Source organism: Euleptes europaea, chromosome 1 (genome assembly GCF_029931775.1).
Source record: "Euleptes europaea isolate rEulEur1 chromosome 1, rEulEur1.hap1, whole genome shotgun sequence".
In the NCBI taxonomy this organism is placed as follows: domain Eukaryota; kingdom Metazoa; phylum Chordata; class Lepidosauria; order Squamata; family Sphaerodactylidae; genus Euleptes; species Euleptes europaea.
Genome location: NC_079312.1, coordinates 157182280 through 157202462, shown reverse-complemented (window position 1 = coordinate 157202462; position 20183 = coordinate 157182280). Strand labels below are relative to the sequence as shown.

The window sequence follows — 20183 nt, the reverse complement described above, 5'->3', positions numbered from 1 at the left end:
CCTTTTGCTTTGAGACCGTGAATAGGCAGTTTTAAAGTTGCATTTTTAAAAAGAGCTTTGAGTGAGCATCAAAACTGACCATGCATAAATGGCCAGGGTGTCTGTTGTGGGGAGGGGAAGGTGATTGAAAGCCGCTTTGATTCTTCCTTAAGTGGTAGAGAAAGTCACATGAACACATGAGGCTGCCTTATACTGAATCAGACCCTCGGTCCATCAAAGTCAGTATTGTCTACTCAGACCGGCAGCAGCTCTCCAGGGTCTCAGGCAGGGGTCTTTCACATCGCCTCCTTGCCCAGTCCCTTTAACTGTTTAACTGGAGATGCCGGGGATTGAGCCTGGGACCTTCTGCATGCCAAGCAGAGGCTCTAGCACTGAGCCACGGCCCCTCTCAGAGCATTTGTATTTCTGAAACTGATCTAGGGTGAATGCACCCTTTCCCTTCTCTTCTCAGGCCAGAGGTCACCCCCCACACACACACCCCAAATCTTCCCAGCAAAAGGGATTTGCTCCTTGCCCGCCAAGGGTCACCCCCCCCCACCATGTCAGCTTCAGAAGGGAAGCCCCAAAGCCCCAGCCCCTCCCTCCTTTGAGAAAGGAGCGTGGAGGGGGGGAGCGCGGAGGCAGGCAGATGGAGGGGGTGGAGAGGAGGGAAGGGGCGAGGAGGAAAATGGATGGGGGAGGGGAGCAGCGGGGCAGAGAAAGGCGGTGGGGGGAAGGGAAGGGCAGGGGGACGAGCGACTGAATCCCAGAATGAATGGAGGCGGGGGATGCAAAGGGGGGAGGGGGGAAAGAGAGAGACAGAGGGCGAACCCGCACGGTCGCTTGAGCCTCCTTTCTTCCCTGTTCCAGCCAGGATTCAGCCAGGATCGAACGCACGGACGTTCGAAGAACGTTCAGCCAGGATCGAACGCACGGACGTTCGAAGAACGTTCAGCCAGGATCGAACGCACGGACGTTCGAAGAACGTTCAGCCAGGATCGAACGCACGGACGTTCTGCTGAATCCTGGCTGGAACAGGGAAGAAAGGAGGCTCAAGCGCCCGTGCGTTTTCGCCCAGAGAAACGCAGGCTGCGGGCTGAACGTGTGTGCATGCATGCATTGGGGGGGGGGGAGAATCGGGCAAGGAGATGGGGGGATCGGGCAAGGAGATCTTGGCGGGCGGGGGAGGGGCACGGGCAGCCGCCGGCAAGGGCGCAGGGAGAGAAAAGTCAGCATATAAAAACCAACTAGTCTTCTTCAGAGCGAAACTTTTATGTTTGCAACTGGACCATCAGGAAAAGAGGTAAATGATGGGGGGGGGGGGGGAAGGACACACCTGGCAACCCTAAGGCAAATAGATGAAGCAAAACCTGGTCTACATTCAGAGGGTTCCGTCCGAAAAGCGGGGCGTGATTTTGTCCCGCACCCAGGCGAGCCAAAGGGACCAAGCCGGATGCCCCGCCGACCGCAGCAGCCCAGGAGTTCCCAGTGTCACGGCTGGGAAGGGAGGAGCCGGACGCCGCGGCCACACCGCACAGGGGCGGCGGAGCCCCAAAGACGCCGCGGCAGGGCGCTTGATCAAAGCCTCCCCCGTGCGAGGTGGAGAGGGGTAGGGCAGGGCGGGAGAGGCCAGCGCCCCGACAAACAGCTGCGCTGTAGCTGCCGCTCAGCTGAGAGAGAGGGAGGGGCTTGCCCCGGGTGCAAGGAGAGGGAGGGCGCCAGCGCAGGCATGGAGAACATGGGCACGGGGAGCAGGAGCACCGCCCTCAGCGCCCTCCCCACGGCAACACGGCACAGCCCTAGGCAGACGCGACGCCTCCGCGCGCCCCCACAGAGAGGGCTGGGCGTGCCGGCTGCGGCCCGTGTGCCCTAGGGTCGCCAACACCGCACTGGGGCCCTCCACTCTGAAAGCAGATGTAAACACCAAAGTTCCTTCTGGTCTTGATAGGGAAAATGCGGTTTTAGTCTTTAGAAACCACCACGCGCATGCTTCCTGAGCTAAGACCTGAGAAACACATTGCCCTGTATAATTGACCACATATTGCAAGTGGTGCTGGAGATGAGGCTGAGAGAGCACAGCTCACAGCAACCTTGCAGTGTAGCCCATTGTTGTTGTTCACATATTGCAATCGGTGAGGAAGATGTGATCCAAGCCTGAGTGACTGTAGTCCATTTTTTAATACCTTGGATTATTTATTTATACTCTGCCTCCCCCCCTCCATGGGGAGCCAAAGCAGCTTACATCAACTAATCTCTGTTTTATTGTCACAACAGCCCTGTGAGGAAGGGTAATTTGAGAGTGGCAGAGGTGCTTACAAGCCGCATTTAAACCTGGGTCTCCTAGATCCTAGTCTGAAACCGTATCTAGAACACCACACTGGCTTTTCATATTATGATCTAGGGTTGCCAGCTCCAGGTTGGGAAATACCTGGAGATTTTGGGGGTGGTGCCTAAGGAAGGCACGATTTGGAGAGAGGAGGGATTTCAATGGGGTATAAGGCCATAGAGTCCACCTTCCAAAGTATCCATTTTCTCCAAGGGAACAGATCTTTATCTCCTGGACATAAGTTGTAACAGTGGGAGATCTACAGCCACCACCTGGAGGTTGGCAACCCTATGATGATCCCAATATCAAAGATGGTGGCTGGGGGTTGATGGTAGCTTCCAATAACTCTCTAACAAAGGTTTTAGGAACTGCACTGCCTCAATCTTTATTAACAGAATACATCATAGATAAATATCTTAACTGCAACAGCACACATTTATATATGCTTCCAAGGTGCTGACAGGCCAACAGTAATTGAATAGTACACACAGACATTTAAAAAGCATTGATTTAACCGACAGTGTTCATGTATTTAAATCGTGAAATTCTCACAGTCCCTGTTGAAAAGATAGCAACATGCATGCACATACAACGCCTCAAGTTGCAGCATAGGTAAACCTGGTTAAGATGCCAACTCCAGCCCCAGTCAAGACTTTCCCAAATCGAAGCCAGTGCTGTTGAATGCAAATACATTCATTCTAGAAGTATACTACAATGAAGATCTTTCAGACCAAATAAATATAAAACTATATGTCTACTCTGATACTGGATGGCCCAGGATGGCCAGATCTCAGAAGCTAAGCAGGGTCAGCCTTGGTTAGTATTTGGATGGGAGACCACCAAGGAGTACAGAGGAAGGCACTGGCAAACCACCTCAGTTAGTCTCTTGCCTTGAAAACCCCATAAGGGGTCACCATCAGTCGGCTGCGACTTGACGGCACTTTACACACACACAGTCTGATACTAGAACAAACATGCTCTTTCAGTAATAATGTGGACAAGCAACATGATGGGGAGGAGGGGAATGGAGATTTACATTTTCATTATTTATATTTTCTTACCAGATGAAAATAAATGGCTTCAAAATGGCGATAAGGAATAAAGCAGGGGTCTGAGTTACTCTGATCTTGCCTCTCTCTTTGTAAGTACTATTAATTAAACAGTTAGATGAGAAACACACAGGAATTGCAGGATATAAGTTCTCTACAGTCAAAGCTCTCTTCGCCAGACAGAAGCAAAAGGCGTTCGCGCAGCGAAGGTTCCCACGTTTCAGACTGAACGCAGGAAAGGTTCGTCCCTAAAGACCGCTGGAGGGCGCTCGCGCGCTCATTCTGACAAGCCGGAACTATTTTTTCCTGGCTCCGAGAGCCGGAACCTTCGTTCCGAGGATGCGCCGATGAGGCCCGGGGGGACCGCGAAAAGGGTCGCGCTGCTTAGAAAAGGGCGAAGATGAGCTTCAAAGGGCTCGTCGGTCTAATGCAGCGAGGTAGGGGTGGCGTCGCGTTTGTAGATTTGGTGTGAGGGAAGGTTTTTTTTCTTCTTCTCCCTGCTTTTTGTTAGTCGCAGAGAGAGGTGCATTTATGGTGCTGCTGCCATGGTGCGAAGTTGGCGCCTCCTTGCTAACAGACGAAAGAAAGGGCCTTGTGTTAAGGATCGACGAGCGTTCAGTGGAGGCCATAACCCAGAAATCTGAGTTTGAGCATATCTTTTAAAGAAGGCATTACCTGGGAAGCTGACCTTGGAACAACTGATATGACTGATATGGACTCTTTTGGTCCTGCTGCCCCACTTGTAGAAAATGGCTTGACTGGAAATTACTGGTGTTTTAGGACTGTCTGTCAGCTTGGAGGTGGACAGAGGGCCTGATTCAGAGACAAGTAACCCAAAAAACAAATGAGGACATGCACTGTCTTCTGCATTAAAGGGTGGCTGGAAAGCTCCGGCTCTCTTTGGCCATCAAGAATGGGGGTCCCACGTGTTGGGTGCACGTAATCTGTGTTGTTTCAGCCCAGTGTCCAGGTGATAGGCATGAGGCACTAAGACCAGCTGCGTGTGATTCCCAGAAGTGCGAAAAATCTCAGCTGTCAATGAACTGGGAGCTGAACAAGAAACAGGGTGGTGTAGGTAGCTACAGCACCCTGTTGCTTGTTCGGATCCCAGTTTATCTAGGGCAGGGGTTTTCATACTTGTGGGAAACCTGGGGGAGTGGGGTGTTCCAAAGAACCTTATTCAGTGATAAGATCAGTCAGGGTTGGTGGACAAGCTTCCCTTAAAAGCATATTGCCTTCCTGAGATGTGTGAATAGTAGGATTGAAACCCTACGTCTCTCCCTCGTAAACCTTAATAACATGGGTATTCAGGAAGCGATGGCAGACCTTGATCGAGTGAGTACACTGAGTAAGGCAAGGCGAGTGTGCTCCACTGCTGCTCTAGGAATTCTCCACCTACCACCCTCCCTTCATACTTAAAATTCCTCACAACTCCCAGCCATAGGCAAGTTTTTATGCTCGCCAGACTGAATGTCCTTCCAACAGCTGAACTGAGTGGTCAGTTTGATAAAACCCCATTTTCAGATAGGCTATGTGTCTGTGCATCAGGAGCAATTGAGACAATAGATCACCTTCTGTTATCCTGTGATCTATGGGCTATACCCAAGGTCACCTGGATTGCACCCATTTTATCAAGACATCATCTTCCTGCTGACTTGGTCCCATTTCTGTTGTTGACCCAGAAATAACCAAACGTGTCACGAAATATCTGGTAACAGTAGTTTCCTTAAAGGCACAACAAGGTTAAACTATTGTTAACTAGTGATATTATTATTATTATTGTAGTTACCGTTATGCTTGTAAAGTAACTCAATGCTTATTAGGATTTTAATGTCTTTCAAGCATTTTAAGAATTTAAAGTCACTTCTGTTGTACATTTTAATAAATTATGTTAAAAATATTTTATCCCATGCACGTTGTGCGCAAGACCTCTGGTCAGATGAGCCTGAAATAAAAGGAAAGGATATTGCCTCCATCACTGATCTTCCCCTGCACTTTTAGCTGCCAGGAAGTATTAGGTGCATTTTTTTTTTTTTACATACTCCAGGCCTCCTTGTAACTGTCTGACCCAACAGGCATGGCCAGAGCTCTTTGTGAACTGAGAAAATGCCTTTGAATACATCTCAACATCCTCTACGATACTTAAGGCTTCCATTGCAAAAAAAATTGTAGTTCTTGGCACACAAGTTATTTTGGAAAGGTAATTGGATCAGTGAAAGGATTCCTCCCTGCCATTCTGTTGCAGTACAGGCTTATGCGTGGAGCAGGCCCAAGGCATCTGTGCTGTATGGAACAGATGTACTGAGACAATACATCTGATCTCCCAAATAAAGCCAGAATCATATTTCACATTTATTTATTGCTTTCCTGTGTATTAAGAGTGCCATGTACCCTGTTGTCAGGATTAGAGTTGATTTCCAGTGTTATCTCTTATCATGAGCTCACCTGCTGCTAATTATTGTTTGATAAGTTAGTGTGGATAGGATAGTCATTATTACTTCAGTCAAGTAAAATGGCAGACAGTAGAAGAAGTCTTCTCAGATCCCAGCCTGAAACATGTTCCTGCCTGTGCTGTTATTAACTTGAACAACAGGGAGAAGTTTGGAAGGTGTCACTTTTTTGTCTTCATAGTACTGTGATGGAAGAGGATTAATCTGCTAAATTACTATTAGAAAGAATATAGAAAATTAAAAGATTAACAGACACTGTGAAAGATTCAGAGATTAGCTTAAAGAAACCTGACAGTAAAACTTTTTTGCTTGTTCTTTGATAATTTGCTATGTAAACTGATATGTGGGATTCAGTGGATGTCTCTGTTACTGACATCAGAGAAATAACTGCATGTGACTGACATCTGATTTTTTTTCCAGGTAGGAGAGGTTTTCTCCAGTTGCCTTTAGGTTCATTGCGGCTGCAACCATTGTATCTTCTGTGGTGTCAGAAGTCAACATCTGTTGCACAGCAGGACTCCATTGATTCTTCATCTGTTCCTGAGATCTTAAGGGAACCCAGACCATCAATAGATGATTTGTATTCCTTTGAGCAGAAGTCTGCTGTTCTACAGCTACTCAATTTGGCAACTGTGGAAGAACTTTCTGCTGTGAAACTCATGCGGGGAAGAAAGTCCATCAACGTAGTAGAACACAGAAAGAAGCATGGGCCATTTCAGGATTTACAGAGTTTACTGGAAGTACCTCTATTTCAGTATAAAACAGCCGTTAAAGTGTGTGACTTTATTCTTAACCCCCTTGCAAAAGAAGAAAGGAAAGAGAGGAAAACGCACAATGCTTCATCCATAATGAAATTTATCAAGCCAGAAATAGAAAGCAAGAAGTTGAAGGTACCTTTTTCATATAGCATATATTAAGTCCTTTGCGAGTGTGGGAGAAAGTAAGTAGGACTTACTTCAGAGAAAATGTGAACGGGATTGGGCTGCATAGCTTTTAATGCGTTATTAGTTAGGTCAGTCTGTCCAGCAAAATTGTATACCATGTCTGGGATTCAAAGAAAACAGGTATACACAATACAGTTTTTTATGTGATTATTAGACCTCCAATGCTGTATCATAAACAGTTTTTGAAACTCCGTCTTTTCAAAAGCAGCACGCTACAGATAGAGTGGCTGCTGTTTGAAAAAAAATGAGGAAAAAAGCATCCTTGGCCATGCAGAATTAGTAGTGAAGCTGTTTGTATCCAGGCCAATTTATATTTTTATGAGAAACATCATATACAGGCTTGGCCTGGCCTGATTCTGTCCGGAGAGCAGGAGCAAATGTCTGCAAAGACCTAGGTAAATAGGTCTTGCTTACACAAGTGATACAACCTTTGTCATAGTAGACCAATCATACCAGTGGGGCCCTTCTTGCATACTCTCTCAGTGCATATACCCCACATCACTTGAAAGGTTAAATGCTAAGTGTTGGGAAGATGTATAGGCCTCTGTCCTGTCACAAGTATAACTGTACATCCAGGTCACACATCAGTTTAGTGTTTATAATCTTCCTAGAGTAATCCAGATTCTGGATTCTAGGTATGTCTACTTGAGTTTTGTGCCTCTAATTCTGGGGAAGTTTCATGACTGGTATCAAATAGGATGGAGTCCTTTTTTTAACATGCACTGAACCTTTCCCCATAATCTCTTTCAGAGTGCCAGTGACATTGTATCTATTGTTTTCGGCACACGCAAAATTGCATGGGCTCATGTTAACACACACTTAACTATTCATGACTGGCAGCAGCAGGAGTGCACAATGTTTATGAAAGGAGCCTATATGCCATCAGTTTATCTGGAAGAGGTAAGCGGCATTTTGATGGAAAACAGCTTGTTTGGAAAGAGTATTCATTCTAGGAACAGTATGATTGTTTGTCATGTACATAGGGTTGCCAACCTCCAGGTACTAGCTGGAGATCTATTACAACTGATCTCCAGCTGATAGACATCGGTTCACCTGGAGAAAATGGCCGCTTTGGCATTGAAGTCCCTCCCCTCCCCTAACACCCCCTCCTCAGGCTCTGCCTCAAAAACCTCCGGCGAATAGGGACCTGGCAACCCTACATGTACAGGTAACTAGTAGGGTCAATGGACTGCATCTAAAACAGCAGGATTCTACTTGTTAACGTTATCTGATGTCCTTTCTTTGAAATTTATGCAGGGGTTGGAGGAAAATAAAGTGGGAAGTTAGTTTCTTTTAGGGTTCTGTAGAAATAAGGTCCACCTACAGTTAGGCTTTTAAAGATAGTGTTTAGCTTTTGCATACTAGAGGTCTAATCACTTCTTGGCATTGAGAATCCAAACTGATGGACTGGTTTTTGGGCATTGCCAAGTGAGGTAGAAAGATGACTTACCACAGTTTTCCCAATATGCATGCTTTTAAGGGCTAGTAGCCCTTGGGAAACCACGAAAAAGGCTGGTAGGCACAGTTGAATATTTCTTGGAGGTAATTTGATGTCTAAACCAGAAAACTCAGATTTTCTCCCCCTCCCATGCAGATAGCAAAACTAAATTGACATATTACTGCCCTTGAAGGGTTCCCTTACACTTCCAAGAATGTCTAAATCTTGTGTGTGTGTTAAGTGCTATCAAGTAGCTTCTGGCTCTTTACTCCAAGATGTATTTGCTGCAGATAACTACTTCTGCTGAATGAAAAGTGACGTAGTAGTATATATTCACTATGATATTGATGCATTATATTTTTCAGATTTCTTCTGTAGTATCCAGTCTTCCTGAAGCAGATTTTTATGTTTTGGAAAAAAGTGGACTTTCTGCTTTGAATGCAAATCTGTTTCCAGTGACGTTACATCTTCGTACAGTGGAAGCTATGCTCTATGCATTGTTACATAAAACATTTGCTCAGGAGGGCCAGCACAAAGTACTGAGTATGGCCCGAGTGTTTGTAGGAAAACACTTTGGGTTGATGGTGGGAGACTCACGGACGAGTGGAATTGATCTTGTAAAACAGCTTCTTTTAGAATCTGTTACAGTACCTAAGCCTCGTGTGAATTTTCCAAGAAACAGAGTGGTCAGTTACCAAAACTTGTTGTCTGCAAACAAGCCAAGGCGAGATGAGGAACTATGTGATTCCTTGCTACAAGCAGTAGCTTTTTTTGAGCTTTTAACACTACATAACACTTAAATCTTTCTAGATTTCATTTACCAACTTCTATTATACTATTTTTGGTTTATGGCATCTACAGTAATTTGCCAATGCACCTGTTAATAATTTCTTCGTTTTTATACTGTATGAGTCTATACTATCTGTAGCCCAATGAGCATAGACCTTCACCAATGGTGAAGCCATGATCATACTAGAAAACAAAGCTATAAAGAGTTGATATACAAGTTTACAAATATAAAATAAAAATCTGGTCACACTGTATTGATACAGCTATACAATTCTGTGAAAAATGAAAGCAAGGTTTGTAATCACAGGTAGTATGAGAGTTGTATGTAAATTTGTTAAGTGGTATGTGAAGCATGCAGAGTAAAAAAAAAACTTAAATCATTTTTAACATAGTATCATTGCTACTGAATTGTATAAAATGTATGTGTGTCAGATTTGTAAGTAATATTCAGTTTGCAGTTGCCTGAATGTGAATTAGGAGTATATCTTAGTTTACTTTAAGCAGGGTGGTTAGTTGCTGTAGACAGCTTGTATTTGTATGAGGGGTTATCCTGTCTATATTCTCAAAAACCTTGCAAAGTAGCCTAGGCTGGGAGTGAGCTTCACATGTGAGTGGAAATTTGAATACACAGAACTCTATTCCACATGGTTAGCAACAGTCCCACATGAGAAAAGTGCATACAATCTTATAGTGCCTTGTTTAACTTCTAGTTCTGATTATATCCAAAGTGAGCTTCAGTATTAAGACTCAACTGGAAAAATTGTATTATCACAGTGAACAGTTGTTGCTCACCACTCACAGTATTTTTTTAAAAGATCTGGAGGCATCCAATCTGTATCCAGAGTCTTACTAGACTTTAGTCCTTTTATTAAGGAAAAAATTTCCTCTAGTTCAACCAGTGACCATTTGAAAAAATTTCCAGAGGTAAAGGATGGAAGTGTAGAGGGATCTGTTTCATTTAAAAGGGTAGTGAAGTAGTTTCCCCAGAGTTCCATTGAAATATGTGGATTTATTTAGTGATGTATTACTTGGAAACACTTAAAGACAAGGTGAGCATGCTGTTGTAGGCATATACAGCTCTTAAATCCAAAATGCTTTCCTGTATCTATGAGGATACTTAATCTTCATGAGGGGAGCATGCAGGGCTTTTGTTGCATTCCTTCTGTTGTCCTTTTGACCTGGCACTTTCCTTGTGGTTGACTTTTTTTTACCTCTTCCTCAACCACAGAATGGGTAAAAAGGAGGCTAAGAGGTAATCTCCCAGTTGCATTGGGAACTGAGCTCCCTCTAACCAGTATCCACAGATAGAAAAAGATAACATCTAGCTGGAACTAACGCACATTTGCTTAAGATAGCATCAGCTTGCAGTTTTCTCTGAAGTGTTGGGGTAGATTTGAATTTTTTATTGTAAAAACTAAGGCATTTATAACTCTTAATTTAATAAATATGACAAATATTGCAATTTTATATGCATTTTATGGTGTTAAAAAGCAGTGAAATTTGTTTAGGTTTGGTAGGTAGTATTGCATATATTTCAGCTGTTCCCAGGGAGAGAAGAAAAATGCAGTAACTTTCCTCCTTGGAAAATGCGTTTCTAGGGGTGAGGAAAACGGACAGATGACTTCATACCCTCAGTTTAACATTTTTATATCTAATGATACCCTACACCAAAGCCTCATCACGTATTTATTATTTCATTGCAGGTATAAAAAAATTCCACTGAGACTGGCAAAATATAAAATACAGTATAAAATATTCAGACTTACAGATAAATACTACTACAACCCCCAAGAACTGTTGATACAAAACATGCCTTACACAGAACTTTTGCTTTACAATAGGCTATCTCACCATGTTGGATATAAATCTGTTTGTTACACACACACAGAGAGCAATAAACCAAATTAAGAAGTTTGGCAGTTTAATTGCAAGAAATTTAAGTCATTTGACTAATATTTTCATAGGAAGTAGAACATTTAGGTGGAAATTAGACGAGTGGCTTAAATATGCCACCTGCTGCTAAATGTGAAACTGGCAACAGAAATAGCTCCTTCAAAATAGAAGCCACATACAGAAAGGATAAAGTTTATCCAGGATCCCACTAAGATTGTATTGGGACACTGCTGGTGTAGGTTTCAGAACAACAAGAAAGTTCAGCACCACTACAGTACATATATACAGGCTTGTGTTTTTAAATAGGATCAAAATATAAACAGCACTTTGAATATACATTTAAGATGATTATATATGTACAAGGCACTAGTGGCATTGACCACTTTAAGGAAAGTCAGCTGCCAGACTGTTCAAAACTTCTCTTGGAAGATCACAGTGAATTCCTTCAAGATAATGGAGAAATCTGTTTCACAAAAAGAAGATTAGACATTTTGTCAGTAATTTGGAATGCAGGATTATGAAAATGACAAGACTTCCTTGTTTCCCAACCATGGTATTAAACAGTTTATGCCTCTCTGACACCCAAATACTGCTTTTAGCAAAGCTCACCTTCTTTTTGTTTTTCCTTGTTCTTTCTGTTTCTCTGCCTTACAAATGTTGCGGAGAGTAGGCAAGTATTCCACTATACTGGCTTGTCTGTTGCTCAAACTGACAGGAGTTCTATTGCAAAAGGCAGCTTTGATTATTTCCAACCTCTTCTGAGCTTTTTGCTGAATGCTGTGGAAGAAAAATGCATTGTGACTTATCCCACCTCTAGGTAGTTTTTACGTTTTGTCTGCCCATCCAGTGACTTGGGTCCCATGCCTCTCTGCTCCAGACCCAAATGCCCACTAAAATACTATTTGGTGGTGGTGGTGGGGGGATATATGCTGTTCCCCAGGGGGCATTTTGGCCTGCAGTGGGAGCTGAGAAAGTTGTGCTTCATAGGAAAATTCCTTCCACCCACAGAAAACTGTTCTAGATCCAAGCCAGCATTACGTATCATGTAAGATTTCTTAAACTTCATAAGCCAATGCTAGTAGTATTCACATCCTAAATATACGATGATAAACAGTTTTAAAGTGGGGCAGTCTTTCAGACTTCTGTTAATTAACCAGACCTCCAAAATCATGCCCAACCTCACTTTTGATTCCATTCACTTTAACTGGAAATAACCCCAATGGAAGTTGCATCAAACAAATTTGTAGATCTCAGAAACAAAATATATAATTCAACAGGTCACATCATAAGATTGGCAACGTTTAGAAACATCAATACAGATTTTTCTGAAATTGCAATCGAGCAAGCTTATGTTAACTTGCCACTAAAGAACTTCCTATGGTTTTAAAAAATTAGAGGAAAAAAGTATCTGCAGTTACAATAGCTATGCAATAAACAGGATTCTATGGAAAAAATATCACATGACATTTCTCCAGTGCTTCTGCTGTAAGAGAACTTGACAGGCTTCAAGGCTTTCAGTTAAGGCTCCTTACAAAATGGGAGTTATCTGGACTTACATATTTAAGGTTAACAATAACGTTATTTCATTCAACCTAGCCTCCAACATAAGTAATGGTAAGAAAACAATCTTTGAATATCTGCAGTTGAAATTTCCTGTCCCAAAGTATCTCTACACATTAAAAGTAAGGAGTCCCACTGAATCTGAGCAATTGATGATTATCCAAGGTATGATATATTACTTAGACAACACTAACAGTAGACCAAAATTTCAACTTAAGTGGAATATGGATCTTGGTGGTGAGATCTCTGAAGAAGCTTGAAAATATGGATTTTCATATGGATTTTCTTTCTCAGTATGTCTTTTATTTAAAGAAAACATAATGAGGATGGTACACCTGTGGTACCTGAAACCACAGAAATTTGCTAAAATATACAAATCGTGTTGGTATACGTTGCTTTTGTAAATCTTCAAATGTAGATTTCATGCACATGTTTTGGTCATGTTAATTAGAAAAAACTGGAAAATAATAGTTGATAAGTAAACCGGGCTTAGGTATTGATGTTCCATTGTGACCAGAAACATTATTATTTATGTTCAAATTGTCTATAAAAGGTACCAGGGATATGGTAACATGATAACAGCAGCTAGTTATGGATTGAAAAAAAATCAATTTTAAAATAATGATTAAACTAACTGGTTTCAAAGGGGGCTGAAAGGGTCATTACAGAAACCTTTAATCAGATGGTTGGAAAAGAATAGTTAGTAATGACTCTTGTTCTTTTTTGCTTGACTGGTGGTTAACAAGGTAAATATCTTAATATTTAAAGTATGTTGTAGCTTGTAAACCTACAGCAAATTTGAAATGCTTTATATTGACACAAACTTTTAGAAGAAAATGTAGTCTAAGCTAAACACATATATTAAACTTTTAAATAAGGCAAAAAAATGCAAAACAATTTGTGTGTCTTCACACTAGTCACACACTATCTTTGCACACTAAAAAAAAGACATATTTTCTGTCACACTCAACATTATGTCAGAGGTATTTTGAATGTACCTGGAATTAGCTGCCAACTGACCAAAGTTTAAATTGGCTCGCTCTTTCGAAATATGAAGTGTAAGTTCTTCAAGTCCATCCTTTCCAGCATTCAAACAGCTTTGCGTGGCTTCTGAAACACCCTTAAAGCATTTCTTAAAGGCCAGGGCTTCCATAGTTGCTTTCAGTTCACTGCAGCTTTTGGAACTCCACCAATCCGGGTGCTCCTCACTAAATTCATCGGATAGCCCGTTTTTTATCTTGCTTTTTGTCCAAATAAATTCCTCATATTCACAAGATTGCTTTGATTCCTGAGTGTTATTATTTAAGCAATAGTCTAAGAGAGACATATTTTCCACAAATTCCGCTAATGAATTTAGGCACTGGAACGCATGACCCGAGCCTTTTGCTTCTGCGGCCATTCCACTGCTCAGTGTTACTGTGCTTACAGTTGCGGGTTTCAATCCACCTTTTTCTTCTTTCATGCAAAAGCTAGGAACATCAGATGGCACACTGATGAATCCAGAATAGTTCAACTCACTCTCAAATAAGTCACTATCATCCAGTAAAGCCATCTTTCTCTGGCGCTTGGTCTGTTTAGACTTTTTTATAGGGCTAGCTTCCTCCAAGTAGTCACCATCAAGAGGTACATAATTTGAAAAAATTTCTGTGTTTGTTTTAAGTGGAGGATTTGCCATCTGAGTTGGTTCTGAAAGTATGGTAACTGGTAATGGTAAAATTAACTCAAGATTGCTATAAATAAAGTCTATATTCTTCATCTGGAATTCTGTGAGGAGATTTATTAGTTTACTCCATTCTTCTTTGGTTGTGATCTCATGCTGTAAAAAATGAAAATTGGTAATGATTTTTACAATGTTTCTTAAGTGGATCCATCCAATTCTAAAAATTTAAAAACGTGCAAAAAATAGGTAATTCTTAAAATGGACCCAACAGTTATACCACAGTTAACATAAATACAAGATGCATGTATTTTTCGCTCAAGTTGGTAACTCAAGACTTTTTAAAATTCCAGAGAAGTTAATCTGTTTAGTTTTGTTTTTAGAACTATTTCCCAAGCACCATAATACTTGTTTTTCCCCATTCATTCCACCTACATGATTCTAAAAATCAAGTGCATGTTAACCTGAAAACGAAACTAATTGTGTTCTATATCTAATAAGGTTAATCAACGTCTGAAATAATTCATGCCTTCAAAGCATCTTTAAGATGCTATAAGACTTTTCGTACTATGTAATTGCCCTACTAGTAGTAATTACCATTCTCTTAGGAAGATGCCTATTGAGATGGAGGTACTGAATGGACAATGTAGTTTGAACAAGCACAGACATAAATGTTTTGGTTCATTTTTTGAAATCTGGAAAGCTATAGTACATCAGTACCATTTAATGTTTGGGTAACAAACAGGTACCATTATAAGCATACCTTAAGAAATGAGAGCAAGTCTTCTGAAGGCAGGAAAATGTTCTTCAGGCCAAGCAAATTTTCAATGCAGCCAGTGTCACACTTTGGGATTTTTAAGAGAGGCTGTTCAGTAGTCTTAGAACTAGTAGGATCATCAGTGCAAGTGATCTGTTCCATGCCATGTGCCTTCTCTCCTCCTAAACAAAAGGAGTTTTAAGTAAAATACATACTAATGATAAACCATGATAACTACATGGCAATCTCAACAGTTTTATAGAAAACAAGCAATTCCTAGTAGAGTTTTAAATACACCTATGTTAAATATAGTTGTTTTTCTCTGAGATTACTGTTTGCTTCTACAACTCTCAATTGCTCGTTGCAGCTTCATTCTGTCATCTTGACCACTGCCCATCTAGTCTGACTCCTCCCCCTAACACACCAGCCACCTTGTGTGAAAGACCAAGGGGAAGGAGGGGTGGGCAGGCAGGCAAAGAAGATCACCCCATATTTGCTCCCAGTTAAGCTAAACTGACCCCCTCTTAAGCATAAATATGTTTATTTGTAAAAAATGAATTTGTTGTATTTTATAATAGTTGTGAGTAGCATACAGGGCTCCACTCAAAGTGGGACGCAAACATTCCAAATTGTTTCTTCCTCCCATCAAATAAAAAATACAAATTGCATATCATTGTTTTTACATCTCCATGATACTATATATGAATACTTTCCACCCAACCGCATTACTTCACACTCCTGCACGTTTCATCTTATTTCCGGATCTTTACACATCTACATTCCAACAAGGAACCCATTTAGAAATCAAAATCTTCAGTTTCCAAAAGTGTCTCAAACAGTGATAACATTGTGAACTAGAACTGCCTAAACTATTCAAAAACTGAAGACATTGCCAAAGTAATATGTAGATGGATTTATGTTTTTTTCTATTACTAAGTGGTGGTGTATTACTAAGCATGGTGTAGTGGTTAAGAGCGGTGGTTTGGAGCGGTGGACTCTGATCTGGAGAATGGGGTTTGATTCTCCACTCCTCCACATGAGCGGCGGAGGCTAATCTGGTGAACTGGATTTGTTTCCCCACTCCTATACATGAAGCCAGCTGGGTGACCTTGGGCTAGTCACACTCTCTCAACCCCACCTACCTCACAGGGTGTCTGTTGTGGGGAAGGGAAAAGAAGGTGATTGTAAGCCGGTTTGATTCTTCCTTAAGTGGTAGGGAAAGTCGCCATATAAAAACCAACTCTTTTTCATACTTACCATGAAGCACTACATTTTTTTCTTTCAGATAGCCACCTCCACTCCTAACCCAGAACTGTAAGTTGAGAATACTTTGTCTGATATCACAATTATTTGTTGTTAGCAAAGCAGCAAAGTCACCAATGTCGGTTCGTAAGTTCTCAGCCAAACATAGCACTTGGAGGTAGCTAGCCACGTTTACCTAAAATGAAATGATTAAAAAATTAACAGTACTTCATATTGGAAAGCCCTGACCTGGATAGCCTAGGCTAGCCTGATCTTGTCAGATCTTGGAAGCTAAGCAGGGTTGGTCCTGGTTAGTATTTGGATGTGAGACCACCGTGGAAGTTCAGGGCTGGTATGCAGAGGCAGGCAAACGACCTCTGAATGTCTCTTGCCTTGAAAACTGTATGGGGTCGCCATGGGTCGGCTGCAACTTAATGGCACTTTACACATGCACATGCACACAGAGTGTTGGAAAAAATTACAACAGAAGCACAAACTTTTACATGGGTTAGATGTAACTCCCACAAATTAAAATGGTTCATGGAAATGGGTCTTGCCTTCCTCTTCCTTCTGCACTTGGATAAAACTACTGCTGAGGATGGGGGAGGGGGGTTCTTGAGAAGAATGTCATGTGGCACAAGAAGCTACAGCAAGAAGAAAGAACTGGACAAAATTACCCTGTCTTGAATGAGTGGAAAGGAGAACAATTTTGCCCTATTCTCCTTACTTGCTGCATGGCATATTATTCTGAATGGTCAGTCAACATTGGATCAAATCCCATTTTAAGAAACAGTGACAATTAGCTAGTGTTGTCACGACTGTGTCCGTATCAGGGCTATATATTAAGCACTATTTATATTAGCCAAAATGTGCAATTATTTTATTTCTAGAAAACATTCCAATAACTAAAAATTAATTTTGATACATGATGCATTAAAATGTTTAAAACTTTGCTGGAACTCTTATGCAAAGGTAGCAAGACCAATTGTTCCTGGTACAATAGAAATGATGAGACTGACACACAGCGACGCAGCCCAGAGGCTGGCTGTGTGTGTGTGTAAACTGCCATCAAGTTGCAGCCCACTTATGGTAACCAAGTAGTGTTTTGAAGGCAAGAGACTAATAGAGGTGGTTTGTCATTGCCTTCCTCTGTGTAGTGACTCTGGTATTCCTTGGTGGTCTCCCATCCAAGTACTAATCAGGGCTGACCCTGCTTAGCAGATGAGATCTGACAAGATCAGGCTAGCTTGGGCCATCCAGGTCAGGGCTTGGCTGTCTACTGGAACACATTTGAAACACTGGCTTAGACTATAGTGGAGTTCATGCTATCTCTAGCCTGCCACTGCAGACTCCTGCACCTGCTGAGGGCTGGAGGACCCTTGCAGATAGCAGGGACTGCAGCCAGAAGGGGGAATTCGCAGAGATGTCACACACATACCCTTCACATGAATGGAACCTGATGGAAGAGCTTGCACATGGGGGAAGAGACAGTTCTACACATTCCAAACTGCACTGACATAATATCAGGCATATCTAACCTAAAATACATTAACATTGGTTCGTATGAGCAAATAAGTAGCCTACAAAATGCTTTTGTAAAATAAAAAAGAATTGCACAATTTTTACCCAATTACTTACATATAAATTTTATGAATCTGCAAAAATGATCTGGACATTGTTTTCTGTTGTACTACAGAAATTGTAATCTTCCATTCCAAAACTGAAAGACTTACCAAAGAAGGAACAATGAAGGTGATTTCCTCAAACAAGCCATCAAATATTAAACTAAATGATGGATCTACAGAAAGAGATTCACAATTACAGCTTTTCAGAACAACTTTTCTTCCCAGAGAGAATCAAAATATCTAGAACTTTAATGTAGCTTTAATGTATCAATATTATACATAGAAGTTACATCAAGAAACTAGAAGGAGGATAAGAAAATTGGAGGGCGGTGGCACAAGGGGAAAGGACAAGCAAACAATCCTAACTGGAGAGAACAGAAATCTAAATTACTTAGGCTTGATCCCAAAGAATCACCAGCAGAAGGAAATGCTACACTTGCAAAAGAAATAGCAAAAGAGTTTGCTTAGGGAAGGAAATTGCATGTGAAACACAGGGACAGAGGAGGATGAAGGTAGAAAAATGAGAGCTCAGATGCAGGCAGACTAGTGGGGTGAGCTGCAGAAAGAAAGAGAAGGCATAACTGATCTTGCTGTGGGGGAAAGAGAAGCAGTCATGTTGCTTCAAAAAGAGAGTGGCCAGATCCCTTTAGCACACAGATGAGCGGGGTGTGAAAGTTACAGCCCTCCCTTACTGCTACTCTTCAAGTAGCTACTATTGAGAGGTTGATAGTCATGATTTGGAGCAAAAAGTAGGAGAAGGTCAAGCAGCCTCCCCCTCCCCTTGTGTTTAAGACTGCAGCCTCGTACAGACGCTCTTGGTTTAAATTAAAGGGTTGAGAGAGTCGTCTATAGAACTTGCACATGGAGTTTCAGGCCAAATCTTCTTGAATGCAGTGGGACTTTCAGAATAACTATGCATATATGATAACAATGTCAGTTCCATGAGGTCACGCACTGCAGCATGCTGGCTGCAGGAAATCCTTCTTGTGTGAGGCCCAGTTATTCTAAGTCTCAGTATTCCAGATAATGTTGATCCAGTATCATATTTATGCTTCTGTGGCAAGTATAGGTTTTAATCTATTTTAATTGCTTCTGTTTTTAAATGAATTTGATTTTTTGTTACTCGCCCTGAGTTGGATAGCCTCTATTTGGCCTTTTGTTCAGGCTGTTGACATTTACATGTTTGGCTGGCTGATTAGGGTTTGTGTACAGGTTTCATTTTTGTCTGAACCGTAAATATCGTACTGTTTTATTACGCTTCATGGCTTGCTTTGGGAACTTTAGTGGTAAAGTGAATCTTACATCTTCTAAACAATATTGTATCTGGGAACGGAGAAAGAAAGTTTTAAAATGCTCTAAATAAATAAAACAAATGATGTGGGAAAATATGCCCTGTTTCTGCCCAAGCTGCACACAGAAAATGAAAAAGCTAGTAGAATCACATGGCAAGAGAATCTAAAAATGGTAGAAGGAACAGAAATAAGATGGGTTAGGGTGGGGCTGTTCACAAATGATCACACTCTGAAATCCACATTCCCTAACCTGGACATGAATGTCTCAGGTTCCCCATGGTGTCCAGGACCTCTAAGAGCTACGATATGCCCTGTAATGAAACACTAGTCACACTGTACATTTCCTGAAATATCAACCATTCTCCTAATTAAGCCCCAAAAGAAAATTTTCACAGCATATATTCAATATTATTTTAAAATATTCACAAGAGAGAATTTTTTTGAAATTACTATTACTCACCATTGGTAGTAAGAACAACAGGTCTCTTAGTAGTGGCCATAAATGTTTTTATTGCATTTAGAAATCCGACATCTTCATCAAATATTATATCAACCTATGAGACATGGAAGATGTTCAGTCATGAACCGCTCTTTATTTTGTTTTCTAGTCTTCCAGTTAGCCCAGTTCATAAAAGTCATTAAAAATCAGAGTTTAAAGTATTTTTCTTGGCCAGTTAAATATAGTTTCATGAAAAGGATACCTGTTCTACATTAGGTCAAGCAATTAAAGATTTAGAAAAGATCAGCAAGATTTTACTAGTTCATCAACTTTGGGCTGAGTGTATGTGCTTGTCATAAGGTCACCCAGCAAGCTTCCATGGCAGAGAAGGTTTCTGGATCTCCCAGATCCCAGTCTAACACTTTAGCGCCTGCCCCACGTTGGCTAGTTCAGGTGGGTAATTTCCCCCCAAAGCCTTTAATAAGTGCTTGGTAACTTAGTTGAGCTGAACCAGCTCAGTTACAGTGCATGTGGGAATATTTACATTATTATGCTGATTTGCAAAGAAGGCATCAAATTATGGGTTTAGGTTGTTGCTTCCAACTAAGTACTAGCTATAAATGCTACAAAGAATACAAGAAGTAAAAACATTTGAAGCAAACGTAATAATAACTATGTAGTGCCTAAATATGAACTAAGAACCTGTGCCACTCTGCACTGCCTGGGAACTCATCACTACAAAC

General features: G+C 41.4%; 2 protein-coding genes across 2 annotated transcripts in view; one reads left to right on the top strand and one right to left on the bottom strand.

Annotated features, from left to right (window-relative positions):
- Positions 1–3754: 3754 nt before the first annotated feature.
- TEFM (transcription elongation factor, mitochondrial) lies at positions 3755–9008 on the top strand. The gene is made up of 4 exons (XM_056862583.1): positions 3755–3791; positions 6225–6694; positions 7499–7648; positions 8552–9008. Exons 1-4 carry the CDS (start codon positions 3755–3757, stop codon positions 8984–8986), a joined length of 1092 nt encoding a protein of 363 aa, XP_056718561.1. The 3' UTR covers positions 8987–9008.
- A 2244-nt stretch (positions 9009–11252) lies between these two features.
- Positions 11253–20183, bottom strand: part of ATAD5 (ATPase family AAA domain containing 5) — a 44223-nt gene continuing 35292 nt past the window's right edge. The window contains exons 17-23 of the mRNA XM_056860431.1: positions 19462–19555; positions 17818–17882; positions 16100–16280; positions 14849–15024; positions 13427–14244; positions 11478–11645; positions 11253–11331 (exon numbers count right to left, since the gene is read on the bottom strand). Coding sequence (XP_056716409.1) covers positions 11253–11331; positions 11478–11645; positions 13427–14244; positions 14849–15024; positions 16100–16280; positions 17818–17882; positions 19462–19555 — 1581 coding nt within the window. The remainder of the gene's footprint in view (positions 11332–11477; positions 11646–13426; positions 14245–14848; positions 15025–16099; positions 16281–17817; positions 17883–19461; positions 19556–20183) is intronic.